Genomic DNA, 14,696 nt, shown 5'->3' on the forward strand with positions numbered 1-14,696 from the left:
GGAACATGGAGATCGTTCATGACCTGGACAAGAGTGCTTTCAGTGGTGTTCTGGGATAGGAGCCACATTTTAGTGGGTTGAAGAAAAATGGTGGAGAACATAGCCTGTGAATATAGAGAGCCATCACATCCAGAGAAGGATTTTGTTGTTGTTGTTGATAACTGTTTCTTGGCTTTGTTTGTATTTTAAAGATGGTAAATACCAGTACATGTTTATGTGACCAGTACATGTTTATGTGATGGAAATGAGCCAGTAGTGAGGAAGAAATTTGTTTTGGAGCAGCGTCAATTACCTGTACTTTTCTGTACATAAGCTACCCTGGTCTTTTTCTCAAGACAGTAGCTGACATAGATATGCATTTAAATGAGTCTTCGGATTTTGGTTTGGTTTTGGTACCAGGGATTGAATCCAGGGCACTTAACCTCTGAGCCACATCACCAGCCCTTTTTATTTTTTGTTTTGAGACAAGATCTAACTAAGTTGCTTAGGGCCTCACTGAGTTACTGAGGCTGGCTTTGAACTTGCCATCCTCTCGCCTCAACCTCCAGGCCGCTGCAATTACAGGCATGTGCTACCGCACGTGGCTATGAGCCTTTTTCTTTTTATGTCATTTATAATTATGTAAACCACTGAGTCAAAAAGAAACTGATATTTAGTAGCCTTTTTTAGCCTGAGTGAACAGTGAGCTCTTTGAAACCCTAGCTGTCCAGATCCCAAATATAAGAATTATCTCAAAGCACATAGCATCATATCATCTTCACAAGCAGTTGCGGATGCAGCTACTATTATGGACATGTGTAAGGAAATGGAAAATATAATACTAATGGAGTTGATCAATGTGTATAACCAGTGGAGGAAATACACATTTCAATTAAATTTTTAACTTAAGCAGAACTCTTATTTAATATTTCTCTATATATTTTTCTGTGGAAATAAAGATTTATTATTAACTTTATTTATTTATTTATTCTTTTATGTGATGCTGAGGATCAAACCCCAGGGCCTCACGCATGCTAGGCAAGTGCTCTACCACTGAACCACAAACTCCAGCCTGGAAATACAGACTTTTCTTAAAGTCTGTTTTTTTCCCCAGCAATCTATCTAAAAACCATTTTCCTTTTGGAGCCTAGAACACCAGTCATAGAGTTACAAGGCTAAAAGGATAGTTGGACTATCATTTCTGTGTATGTGTGAACAGGTTTTTTTCACTGAGCCCAAGGACTTCTCCAGAGGGCTATAGTCCAGGTTAAATTTCTATCTGCAAACTTGCAGCAGCTGCTTTGATACCACAGGGACATTTCTGTGGATGTACAAACAGTTTTTCTGTTTTCCTCATGTTTAACCCTCAGCTTCCTGTTACTATTCATATGAATATTGTTGTAAGCAATTTTTATTTCTGACCATTCCATTCAACAAATATCTCAAGTGCCTGGGTATTATAAAGGTTATTTTGGCCTAATGCTTTAGAAAATCTGGATATTCCATTTTCAGGAACTTGTACAGAAATGGGTCATTTGCATTGGGAGAGTAGAGCAATTCTCCTTTCCATATTAGAAATGTTCCAGTGCTCTAATTTTTTTCTTATAGTAGTCTCAGGCACATAAAGAAGCTTGTCAAATCAGCCAATTCACCACTACCCCTTTTCTTTTCTTCTTTTTTTGTACTGGAGATTGAATTCAGGGGCACCTAACCACTGAACCACATTCCCAGCCCTTTTTTTGTAATTTTTTAGAGTAAGGGTCTCGATGATTGCTTAGGGCCTTGCCAAGTTGCTGAGACTGGTTTTGAACTCGTGATCCTCCTGCCTCAGCCTCCTGAGCTGCTGGGATTACAGGCCTGCACCACCACACCTGGCCACTACCCTTTTCTTGACATGAAATTATGTAAAGAAAAAGAAATGTTTTCATATTTATACTCCATAGATGATAGCTGCAAAGAAGACAGTGTGCAATCTTTGCGGTTACTCTTGAATCTTTCATAGCAGGTTACCTACTATCATTTACCATTTCTCTCACTTTTTATTATAAACTATTTGTACTAAAATAGAAAAGGATGAATAATATCTGTAGGGTAGAGCATTAAGTTTCTATTATCTCTCTCTCTCTCTCTCTCTCTCTCTCTCTCTCTCTCTCTTTCCTTACCAGAATTGAACCCAAGGATGGATGCTTAACCACTACATCCCCAGCCCCCTTTTTGTATCTTCAGTTTTTTTTGTAGTTGTAGATGGACAGCATTACTTTATTTTGTCTGTTTGTTTATTTTTTTTAACGTGGTGCTAAGGATCAAACCCAGTGCCTCATGAATGCTAGGCAAGTGATATGCCACTGAGCCACAGCCCTAGCCCCTACTTTTAAAATTTTTTCTAATTAGTTATATATGACAGTATAATGCATTTGGATACATCATACATAAATGGAGTATAACTTCTCATTCTTCTGGTTGTACGTGATGTAGATTATACTGATCATATAATCATGTATGCACATAGGGTATTAATGTCCAATTCATTCTACTGTCCTTCCTACCTCCATAATCCCTCTCCTCCTTTCACTCCCCTCTATCTAATCCAAAGTACCTCTATCCTTCTCTAGCTCCCCTTTTCATTTTTTATTTTGAGATTAAGTCTCACTAATTTGTTTAGTGCCTCACTAAGTTGCTGAGGCTGGGCTTTGAATTTGCCATCCTCCTGCCTCAGCCTCCCAAGGCTGCTGCAATTACAGACACACACCACTGTACCTGGCAGTGTCTGTCACCTTTCCCAGGCATACCACTTGGTGCGTTTCTCCTGTTCAGAACGTGGGGTATTTTCCCTCATTGCATCACCAGGATTCTCTTTCTCCTCAGAGGAGGAAGGAAAGCTGCTTAATGATAATCAAGTACTTTTTAACTTGCCTCTGGACTTATTGTTCATCACTTAAAAAAGAAAGATTGGTAATGAGATTATACTTCTGGAATTTTTTAATGGAGTATCTTTACATTTGAATAGTATTATTTATACACAATCTGTACCTCATAACATAAATGAGGGAGTTACATTGGGTTTTCCATTAAAATGAGGGAAAATTCCTGATGTCTCTTGACTAGATGTTTACTTTTTAGTAATTTAGGAAGAGGTAAACCATTTCTGTGAACAGTACTAAATGTAAACCCAAGAATATACTTAATGCTTATTCTTGTAGAGCTTATAACCAACTTTTTCTGACCTTTTAAGCAGAACTGATTCTTCTTTTGAAAAATATTCCAGAGCTCTTTTATAATGATTAACATACTGTTTCATGTTCAAATTAAATACTTTAACTTCTTGTTGAAATTCCTTAGTGTTTTCATCATGGCATTTTTACTTCATTATTTTTTTTGCAGAAAGAACTAGAGAAACAGAAGAGAATTAAAAGGAACCAAGAGTTGGAAGCAGTAGCCACAGAACATTATAAAAAGCTCTTGCTGAGAAAAAAAGGTCTAGAACCTTGGAAGAGATTGAGAATGCAAAGCAAACAAAACACCCAGGTGCAGTGTCCCACTCTTACCCTCACCCTCAAAATTAGAAAACAACTTCTTCAAATAGCACAAGTATCAAAACTAGGCTTTAGGAGGAGTTTGGTGATTTAAAAGTCCAAAAGATAAATTATTTAAGTGTGTGTATTTATTTGTTTGGGATAAGAGTTTGTATTTAATCTTTTAAAGACTTTCTAATTTAGCAGGTTGGAAAAAATTAGAAAACATTTTTATTAGAGATCTTCAAGGTAAGAGGAACAGAGACTTCTAGTAATTTTAGCAGAATTTAAGAAACAGAAAAGGTTATCAGGTGTGTATGAGGTTCTACTGTGATAACTTTGCCTAATATCAGTGGCTTCCAAGAATTTATTTCTCACTCACATGTCTGTGGGCTAGTAGTGTGTTGAGTTTAGGTCTCTCCCCATACCTCATTCTGGTTCCAGCATGCTTTCACCTGGCAGCTGTCAGATACACAAAAGACCAAGCCAAATTATGTAAACCTATATGAAACCTCTGCTGCCCACTAATATTTCACTGGACAATGCAAGTCATAGAGCCACAATCAAGGTCATTGAGGGGGGGAAAGCAATGAATTAGATTCACTACTTTATAGTCTTTGAAATGAATTTTAAAATGTCAGATCAATTTTTGTTAGTGTATATATATATAACATTTGTAATATGATTTCACAGTGCCAGGTGAAAGCATGCTGGAACCAGCATGTGCAAGGCCTCTATCACAGAGACATATGAAATTGAATACCACTGAAATTTCTCTCATAAATTTATCCACTGCATGGAACAGAGTATTCAAGTGTGTGATCATGAAGTTCAAAATAGATGAAACGTTGGCTTCCAGGCTTGTATATACCACAGAGTACCCCTATGATGTTCATTTTGGCCAATAAATATGACTACCAAAAGGTTTGCTTGGATCAGTCATATTCACAGGGATGAATGACTAAGAAAAGACTTAGAAAATATTTCATTGCCTGGAGAGAACTAAGAGAGAGGGTTTTTTTCTTATGTCTCTTGAAAGAATAAAACAATACAGAAAACAACAATACTTTATAAAATCTATAAACGGCAAGTTGTATTTTTTTTGATAGAATGATACTCTTTGCCTTTTGAGTTGCTAAGACGTTAATGCTCATCATGTTATTTTTCTACAAATGGTTTGTGAATTATTGATAATATCTAAATTTTAATGCTTGTGACAGTTTATTACAACTAATTGACAGTATTGGCATTTTCTCAATTAAACAGTGGTTAAGTACATAATAAAGAGAGGTTTGTTATGGAGTTGCTGTCCTTGTTTCAGGAGAGCAAACCAAGAATGTTTCCATCCACCCACTCCAAAACTCAATGGAAGTGAAGTGACAGCTTTGGAGATTGTTTATGCCATTTCTATAACAGCCAGTCAGGGAGTGGTCTTCAGGGAGTCAGCATTGGGCCATGCATGATGATGTGTATCTATATCTTCCAAATAACAGGGCAGTCAAAACTTCTGGGACATAGACTGTCTATACCTTAAGGTTATTCTTCCCTAAGAACTGCTTAAATGCAGTATACAGTATCATATACTACAAGCTGAAGTTTTCTTAAATGATTTAAAATTTAAGGAATAATTTCCTTTTCTCACTTAAAAATATATCTAGGTGGCAGAAGAACATCACTCTTTGGCTCTACAAAGGAAATGCCTGCTGACCTGGTTCCAGTGTAGTCAGGACAGTCTGAATAGGAAGATGGCCCAGGCAGATCAATTTTATTCCCACATATTGCTTAGGAGAGTCTTTCAGGGCTGGCTACAGGTAAGGACACTTTTCTTTCCGTCCTAGGAACTGAACCCAAGGCCTTGCACATGCAACATAAGCACTCTATCAATGAGCTACATCCTCAGATCTTTTTGAGATAAGGCTTCATCAGGTTTCCCAGGCTGGCCTTGAAGTTGTAATCCTCCTGCCTCTCCCTCCTGAGTAGCTAGAATTATAGGCATGCACCATCAGGCCTGGTGGGAAGGACACTTTAAATATATCTCACTGCTTAGTCCTGTATAAGAAAATTAAACGGGCTGTGGAACACCTGTGGTCATTACATTTTTTTCAAGAAGACTATATAGTAGTGAATCTAATTCATTGCTTTGAAATGAATTTTAAAATGTCAGATCAATTTTTGTTAGTATATAACATTCTAAGTACATGTAATATGATATCAACACATTTTTATACTTCTTATTTTTTTCTCTCACAGTTCCCAGATGATTTTATTAGAAACCTACCCCTCAATCTTACACCTGTTCCTACTCATCTGTTTCTGTTATTTTTATAATACATTATAGAGGATATTATCTTGACTTCCATATTCTTCTTTTTTCTTTATCCCTCTAGCATCCTTTGTTCCTTTGTTTTGTATATTTCTGTTCTCTGTTTCTCTCTCTCTCTCTCTCTCTCTCTCTCTCTCTCTCTCTCATATTATTTGCTCTAATTCTTTTTTTTTTTTTCTTTTTTCTTTTTTGGTACCGCGGATTGAACTCAGGGGCACTCGACCACTGGGCCACATACTCAGCCCTTTTTTGTATTTTATTTAGAGACAGAGTCTCATTGAGTTGCTTAGTGCCTCACCATTGCTGAGGCTGGTTTTGAACTCATGATCCTCCTGCCTCAGCCTCCTGAGCCATTGGGATTACAGGCATGCGCCTCTGTGTCCAGGTATTTGCACTAATTCTTTGTCTATTGATATTATTTGTCTCACTTCTGTTCCTGTCCTTATCCCCAGTACATGACTGATCTGGAGGAACAAGTGAGAAAACTTTGTGTACATTTCCTTCAGAAGAGGATTTTCAGAGCCTGGTTTACAGTGGTCAAAGAGGTGAAGATTGATGCTCAGAACAAGCACGAGATCTCAGTGGAACATAGTGACAGGTGAGGTTTTGATCTTTAAAGAAATTCACTGACTTCACAAATGCTCTTCTACTGGAATATGTCTTGAAATAGGAGGTGGAGGCAAGGAGAGCTAAGCCCTCAGACACCAGGCAGGGTTGGGAGTCCCAGCATATCCACTGACTATATAGGTAAGAGGGAAACACTGACCACCCTGGGATTCTAGGGGAACCCATCTTTAAAATGAGAAAGAGGCCTGCCCTCTTCACCTCACCGAGACTAGCAAGGAGATCAAATATGCGGATTACACACAACACACCTAAGTAAATATACCGTCTGCTTCATTAGTTTTTTAACATTATTAGTTGTGAAATATAACACAAATACAGAAAAGTACCTAAATCATACAGTCTAATGAATTGTTTAGAAGTAGACATCCAGGGCTGGGGGTGGAGCTCAGTAATAGAGCAATTGCCTAGCATGTGTGAGGCACTGGGTTTGATCCTCAGCACCACATAACAGTAAATAAATAAAATAAAGGTATTGTGTCCATCTACAACTAAAAACATTTTTTTAAAAAGTAGACATCCATTTCACCATGACTGAGGTCAAGATATAGAACATCACAGTCCGCTAAGCTCCTTCCCAATCATAAGTCCCTCCCAAAGATAAACTATTCTCCTGACTTTTACAGTGAACCCTTCCTAACTTTCCTTTATACTTTTCCCTCCTAAGTATGCAGCCTTTAATGCTATTATGCTATTGTTTTGTTTTTGGTTTTGGCCTGGTTTAGAACTTTTTTTACCTGGAATCATACTGTATATCATATTAATATTTAAAATAATAATTTAATCCAGTATTTTTAGAAAATAAGGTAGTCTATATAAATACATTTTTTTTCCTTTGATTTCTAATTTTAAGCATTTTGTACAAAAAATGTTCTGAATATTATGCACTTCCCTTTGAGAGTAAACAGTCTATCCTTTTTGGTGATTTGGTATCATTCCTTATGAACATCGGTGAATGTGGTGGGTGCTTTCAGGATGCCTCTGGGTTTTGAGATGTGAAGACTGTTTTGATGTGTAGAAATATCTCTTTTGTCACTTCCGTCAGATTTATTTTGGTTGCTTTCATTTTTTTGTAGGAGTATGTGTATGTGTGTTATGTGTGTGTGTGTGTTTGTGTGTGTGTGTACATGCGCGCTCTTGTGCATGCATATCTCTGTTCTTTTTATTAGTTTTCATAATTTAGTACACTAGAATACCGACTCCTAGCAAAAACCGTTCATCCATGTTTAATTTACAGGTACTGGAAATCAGTGGTCTGGCAACAGATAAGCAAGTTGATTATGATTTTGTATAATTAAAATAAATATGCAATAAGTGAGAGTATTCAGAGGTTTGCCTTTGAATAAAATGCTTCAGATTTAGAATCTGAAAGGTAGGACTCTGTGACTTTGGACAAATAACCTTTCAAAACCTCCCTGATTCCCCTTTCTAAAATGAGGATAACAAAAGAACCTATTTTATAGGGTTGTTGTGAAAAGTAAGCAAGGTATCATTGTAATGCACTGGTTTGTCCAAAAGAATAGCTAATATTTATTAGTTAGTGTCACTGTGAATGTATTTTTATTAAAATGCTTTTTGCCTTTCTTTGTTTTCTTTCTGTTTCTCAGCCATTGAATAGAGGCTGAGATTCATTGTAGCTTCATAACAAACCATCTTATCACAGTGTAACCCAGGGGTGGGGAGCAGATTTCATGATTTGCATTTTCAGGCAAGGAAACAGGCTATAGGCAGGTAGATGAATTATTCAAGGCAGACAGATAATGCATGGCAGCTCCCTGGATCAGTCTTCCTCCCCATTTTCATAATTCACTGTCATTGGTAAACTATAACAAATGATATAGTTAAGATATCTTAGGTATATCTTAACTATATCATATAGTTAATGATATAGTAAAGATATATATGGTATAGTTAAGATAGTTTGTAAGATAGTGTTTCTCTTCAGGGTTTGAAGTTATGAAATCAATGTAGGAATCCATGCAATCAACAAGAAATAAAATTTCAGCAGTGTCTCCTTTTTTTCTTAAATTAATCTTTCTTATTTTTTTAGAGAGAGAGAGAGGGAGAAAGAATTTCAATATTTATTTTTCAGTTTCTGGCGTACACAACATCTTTGTATGTGGTGCTGAGGATCGAACCCGGGCCGCACGCATGCCAGGCGAGCGCGCTACCGCTTGAGCCACATCCCCAGCCCCTCAGCAGTGTCTCATTGATATGAAAGTATTGTTGTGACTTCATCTCTTCCCATTTTACTCCTTGTTTACTGTGTTCCTGACCCACTTGCCTCTATTCTTTGGATAAACAAAGCTCACTTCTGCTTCAGAGAATTCATAGGACCTGGACTTTCCCATCATTCAGATATCTGCTCAAATATCACCTTTCTGACCAACCTACTTTCATCATTGTCTAGCTGTTTACTTGCCCTATTTCTTTCTATGCAGGGGGCAGAGCATTTCAGTAGGGTAGAACAGTAGGAACTAAAATGTGATAGTCAGAAAATGGTTGTGTAGACAGGAGAGATAAGATGTGAATAGCAGGTAAAAGTGGGAGACAGGTTCAAGGACTGGGAGAGGGCCTATTATTATTTGGATATGAGGTGTTCCTAAAAGCTCCTACATTAATGCAGGAGGTAAAATGATTAGATTGGGAGAGCTGTAACCTTAATCAATGGATTAATCTATTGATGAATTAACAATTCAAATGGATGAACTGGATGGTAACTCTACACAGGTGGGCTTGACTAGAGGAAATGGTTACTGTAATCATGCCTTAGAGATTATGTGTTTTGTCCCTGGCTCCTCATGTTTTCTCTGTGCTTCCTGGCTGTCATGAGATGAACAGGTTTCCTCTAAGAGGCCATTCCAACATGAGGTTTTGCTTCACCTTAGGTCCAGAGTAATGGAGCAGGCTGACCATTGAGTGAACTTCTGAAACTATGAACCAAAATAAATTTTTCCTCCTCTAAGTTGTTCTTTTCAGGAATTTTGGTCAGAGTGACAAAAAACTGACTGAATTGGTACTGAGAAGTGCAGAAAGTGCTGTGACTAACCTGACCATGTGGTTCAAAAGCCTTTGGAACTGGTTTGCAGAAGGAGTTTGGAACATTCTGATAATTCAGGCTGGAGAAGCCTTAGAATGTTGTAAACTTAGTGAACAATTTTGGCAAGATCTCAGCAAACCAGAATTCTCACAGGAGTGCCGATAGTAAAGGATTATATTCATGAGGTTTCATAGAATTGAAGACTCTCTTGAGAATTAGATTAGAGAGCATTCATGTTAGATTCTGGCAAAGAACTTTTCTACAGATTCCCCACATCCTGAGACTTTATGTAAGGCTGAATTTAAAGGTAATGGACTGATTAATCTGGTGGAGGAAATTTTTAAGGCAGCACAGCATTCAGGCAGTGTTATGACTAATGCTGGCAACTTTTTTAGTTAGGTTTACTGTGATAATTGGGAACAAAAAGCAGAAAAGATTTTTTAAAATTTGCAATCAGCCAGAAAAGTGTATGTAAAATTGGGGACAAGGAAGGTGTGGTCATTGAAAGTATTACTGCCACTAAGGAGAAGCCAAGTACTTTGCACAAAGACAATAGGAAAGATACCTTGAGGATATCTCTTGAATCAGCAAGACCACACCCATGGCAGGCTCAAGAGTGTAGAAGTGAAAATGCCTTTGAAAAGAAATCATGGAGGCACCCAGCTCACCTAGCAGAACCCACAAAGTTATTTCCTCAGAATTTGTTTCATTTTGTTCAGCCACCCAGGTACAAAGAGGCTATCTAAAGCCATCATCCAAGGAAGCCCAGATACTGCCTGAGCTTGCAGCAGACTTTGGTATCATTCTACATGGCACTGGTTCTGGAGGACTACAGGATGCTGAAGTTAAAGGGTTATGGAGGTTTCTGCTGAGATTTCAAAGGAAGGCTTAGGAGGCCAGGCAAAGTATAGCAGGGTTGGAATCCCTATCAGCTGCCCTTGAGAGTGCTATGCATGAAGCTGTGAAGGTGAAGCTGAAGCTGTATTGGAGACCCCAGGAATTAAGAGATGAAAATGATAGGGACTGGGAGCTGAGAAAAGCTGCTGGCCTCAGAGAGAGCCATCCCAAGAGAAAGACCATGTAGGATGCAACCAGCAAGGTCATAGAGGTGGGGCTGCCCAAGCCCTTTGGAGATCACATCTCACCACTGTGAGTCCTCAGTGCTGGATGTGGAGCTACAGGACCTATTTTCCCAGCTAGATCTTACTTTGGTCTCATCCCTTCTTCCTATGCCTCTATTCCTCCCTTTTATAATGAAAATGTTTACTCTGTGTGTTTTTGTCAGCTTTTTCACTGCTGTGACAAAAAGACCTGACTAGAACAATTTTAGATGAAGAAAAGTTTATCTGGCACTCATATTTTCAGAGATCTCAGTCCACACACAGCCATCTCCAATGCTCTGGATCCAAGGTGAGGCAAAACATCAGAGCAGAAGGACATGAAGAAAGCAGCTCAGGACATAACAATCAGGAAGCAGAGAGAGATATTGCCTATCACCAAGGACAAAATATATACCCCAAAGTCACACCCTTAGTGTCCTATCTCCTCCAGTCATACCCTGCTATCTATTCAAGTGGATTAATGCACTGATTAGGTTAAGACTCTCATAACAGTCCGTTTCACCTCTAAACTTCTTGCATTGTCTCACACAGGCGCTTTTGTGGCATATCTCATATCTAAACCATAACACTGTGCCATATATATTGGATATACATAATCTGCTTTTGATTGTTACAAGGGCTTACAACCAACAGTTAGCCTTAAGTCTCAGATGAGACTTTGGACTTGGACTTTTGGGCCATGCTTGAACTGTTAAGATTATAAGGACTCTTGGAAATGAACTCATGTATTTTACATTATGAGATGGCCATGAGCTTTTGGGGACAAGACAGAATGTTGTGGTTTGGACACAAGATGCCCCTGAAAAACTCCTGTGTTAATGTAAAAGGTGAAATGATATAGTGGAAGCTATAACCTAATCATTGGATTAACTCACTTGATGGATTAATAATTTAAATGAACTAAATGGGTGTAACTCCAGGCAGGTGGAACATTGCTAGAGAAAATGGGTCACTGGGGGTGTGTCTTGGGGATTATATATATCCCTCCCCACCCCTGCTTTTTTTGTGCTCTCTGCTTCCTGGTTGTTAAGATTTGAGTTACTTTCATCTACCATGATCTTCTGCCATGACCTTCTGCTTCACCTGAGGCCAGAGCAATGGAGTCAGATGACCATGGACTGAGACCTGTGAAATTGTGAACCAAAATAAACTCTTCCTCCTCTAAGTTGTTCTTGTCAGGTATCTTTGTCTCAAAGTGATAAAAAGTTGACTAACACAGGGCCCTAGAGATGAGTATAGGAAGCTGTAAATGATGGACTGGATGGATAAAAAGTTCAAAGCTCCATGTGCACACTCCCCCTCTTCCCCCCTCTTTCTCTCATACTTCTACCAATAAAAATCAACCTTATCCAAAACATCAGACAACCAATAGCCGTAAAAGTAATGAGAACTGAGACTCATTCCAGGCTTCATTAGGTGGTTAAGAGGCTAGAACAAATCCTTCCTCCAGTTGTGAAAATATAAACTACTCTGACCTCTGTTTCAACATAACTGCTCTTGTAATTCCTCACACATGCTCGGCTATTCTTGCCTCTTTGCCTTTATTCAAGATGCACCCTCTTCTGGGAAAGCCTTTCCTTTGCCCTGACTAAAGCTGTTCAGAGATCATGTCTTTCAAAAGCCTCAGACACTCCTCATCCCCAGACTGGGCAGCCCCTATCCTTCTCACCACTGAGGTCCCTTCCCACTATACTGAAACTCTCGGTTCACTTTAACTGCCTCCTTGGGTAGGTTTCCTGGCTCTCCTGTACATGGCTGGTGTTCAGATGGAGCAGGCACTGAGAAACCCTCCAAGGACATTGCATGCTTTCCTGTGATCATAGAGATAAAGCTTCAGTGGCCCTCCTTAACCATGCTTCCACAATTAATGTTAGGTTTTTTTCTCAACTGGAGTCAGACTTTTCTTTTTTTCCTGTTTTTGTTTTTATTCTTGTTGGAGGTGACGTTATCAGAAGGCATTTATTTTTGTTTATTTTTGCAGTACTGGGAATTAGCTCAGGGGAACTACATCCCCAGCCTCCTTTCAGATTTTGAGACAGGGTTTTGCTAATTGCCCAGGTTAGCTTTGAACTTTGTAATCCTCTTGCCTTATCCTCCCCTGAGTCTCTGGGATTATAGGTGTGCACCACTGTACCCAGAAACCAGCAGGCTTTTAAAATATAACTAAGCACTGAAGTCCCGGTGCCCATAGTAGTGGCACATTCTGCATGTAGTTTTCCAAAATCTTTGCCCTGAGTGCTGTTGCTGTCAGTGCCCTTGCTGGAATGACTTGATCCTGGCTTGGGCACAAAATAACAGGTAGTGATCAGATCACCTGAGAAACATGTTTTATAGGCAGCCTGCATTATCAGAGGCCAACTGGGTCCTCTGCTCAAATGTCATCTCCTTAGAAAGGCTTTCCCTGCAATCTTACCAAAATAAACAATCTCCCTCTCCACTGTCATCCCCTTTTACTGAATCCCAGTTGTGATTTCCACACATTTTATGTTAACCTTTTATTCACATAATTATTTTTTTAATAGGTGGACACAGTATCTTTAATTTTTTAATGTGGTGCTGAGGATCGAACCCAGTACCTCGGGCATGCTAGACCAGCACTCTACCTCTGAGCCACAACCCCAGCCCCCACATAACTATTTTAATAGTGTTTAAATGTACATCAGTTGGAAAGTCAACTTTTCCTTAATATTTTACCCTTCCTCCCAACTTTATTTTTAAAGGAGGATTCTCAACCAAGCATTTCAGACATGGAAGACATCTGTAAGATTTATGAAAGACGAAAGGGGGAAAGAAGAAAGGCGAGAGCAGCTCCGCAGGAAGGTGGCTGAAATTCTCCCAGACTTCCAGATGTTGGCACCATCATGACTATTACTTATCCCTTCTGTCAGATACTCATCCCTTGAGTAAGAGAAGTCTTTTGTGTACCCATAAATACAGATGCAGTGGCCAGTTGGTCCAGAATGTGTGTATATGTTGTCTCCACCCACCCACGTACATTCCTGGACCTGGTCTGTTTCTGAGATACTTTGTTTTTGAACTTGTAATCCTCTTGTTAGTCATTTACTATAGCATTTAGCACGGTGAGATCATATGAAGTTGGAGTCTAGGACACTACTATTCAAGTGTATCCTATACATTTTTAGCATAGTAAACTTTAAAAAGGACAAGTCTTTGCCTGCTGAGCTTGTGAAGGAAAATATGTGTCCTTATGTCTTAATTTGAGCTGTTGATAGAAACCTTCTACTTTAAATATAGTAAGTACTCAGAAAAGGAAGCATGGATGGTCAGAGTTTGAGGACAAGTGTCCTACAACACCCATCCCTTTTTGGCCACCCCTTATGGCAAACCATGTAACACAGCTGCTTTGGAGGGTAGCAGCTTATCCTGATTTTTAGAGAAACTGGGTCAATGAATATAATATACCTTGATAAGCATAAATTCCAAAAGTTAATAACTCTGTCAAAGACAGTCCAGCAATCCATTAAAATATCTATTCATGCTCCCAATTGCAACTTCATATAAGCCACTGGATTTGTCTTCTAGTCCTCAGCTCAGTTTGATCTAGATGTTGAATTACTTATCTCTAAGGTACTTGAAGGTACACTGATAAAATGGTCTCGTCTTATGAACTGTCTTAGAGAATTACCTGGTAGGAAAAAATTTTCATCACCAATGCATGTTTATTGTAGCAATTCAAATAATCTACTAATACACATGGTAAAACAAGTAAGATCCTTGTCGCCCTGAGGGATCTGTTATTTGGTGTGTTAGAAATGTGAATTGGTAAAATAAAGTCTTATGGTTTTTCAAGTGAAAGTGCCTGTCTCCATCTTGTACTTCCTGGAAGGGATGTCCCTCTCCACCACCTGCAACGTGCCTTGCATCCTTTTCTCATGGAAGATGTATGATGATTAACCAAGATATGATAAAACACCCCTAAATGAACTTTTACTGCTTCTACAATAATCTGCCCCCACACATTGTCTCCTTTAATTATAGTTGTTTTTAAAACTAAAGAAAATAGTCTTTAATGTGATTATAGTTGTTTTTAAAACTAAAAAAAAAAAATAATCTTTTCTAAGATGATTCTAAGAAAA

General features: G+C 38.6%; 1 protein-coding gene across 3 annotated transcripts in view; it reads left to right on the forward strand.

Moving 5' to 3' along the window:
- Ccdc191 (coiled-coil domain containing 191) overlaps nucleotides 1-14,415 on the forward strand; it is a 79,168-nt gene extending 64,753 nt beyond the window's left edge. For all 3 annotated transcript variants that reach the window (XM_046425185.2, XM_046425186.2, XM_046425187.2), the window contains 4 exons: nucleotides 3,361-3,504; nucleotides 5,150-5,302; nucleotides 6,267-6,412; nucleotides 13,320-14,415. In XM_046425185.2, coding sequence (XP_046281141.1) covers nucleotides 3,361-3,504; nucleotides 5,150-5,302; nucleotides 6,267-6,412; nucleotides 13,320-13,464 — 588 coding nt within the window. In that variant the 3' untranslated portion in view covers nucleotides 13,465-14,415. The remainder of the gene's footprint in view (nucleotides 1-3,360; nucleotides 3,505-5,149; nucleotides 5,303-6,266; nucleotides 6,413-13,319) is intronic.
- The last annotated feature ends 281 nt before the right edge of the window (nucleotides 14,416-14,696 follow it).

The sequence above is a fragment of the Marmota monax genome, unplaced genomic scaffold (genome assembly GCF_021218885.2).
Source record: "Marmota monax isolate L192 unplaced genomic scaffold, Marmota_monax_Labrador192_F-V1.1 WCK01_AAM20220418_F8-fsc00119, whole genome shotgun sequence".
Taxonomy (NCBI): Eukaryota; Metazoa; Chordata; class Mammalia; order Rodentia; family Sciuridae; genus Marmota; species Marmota monax.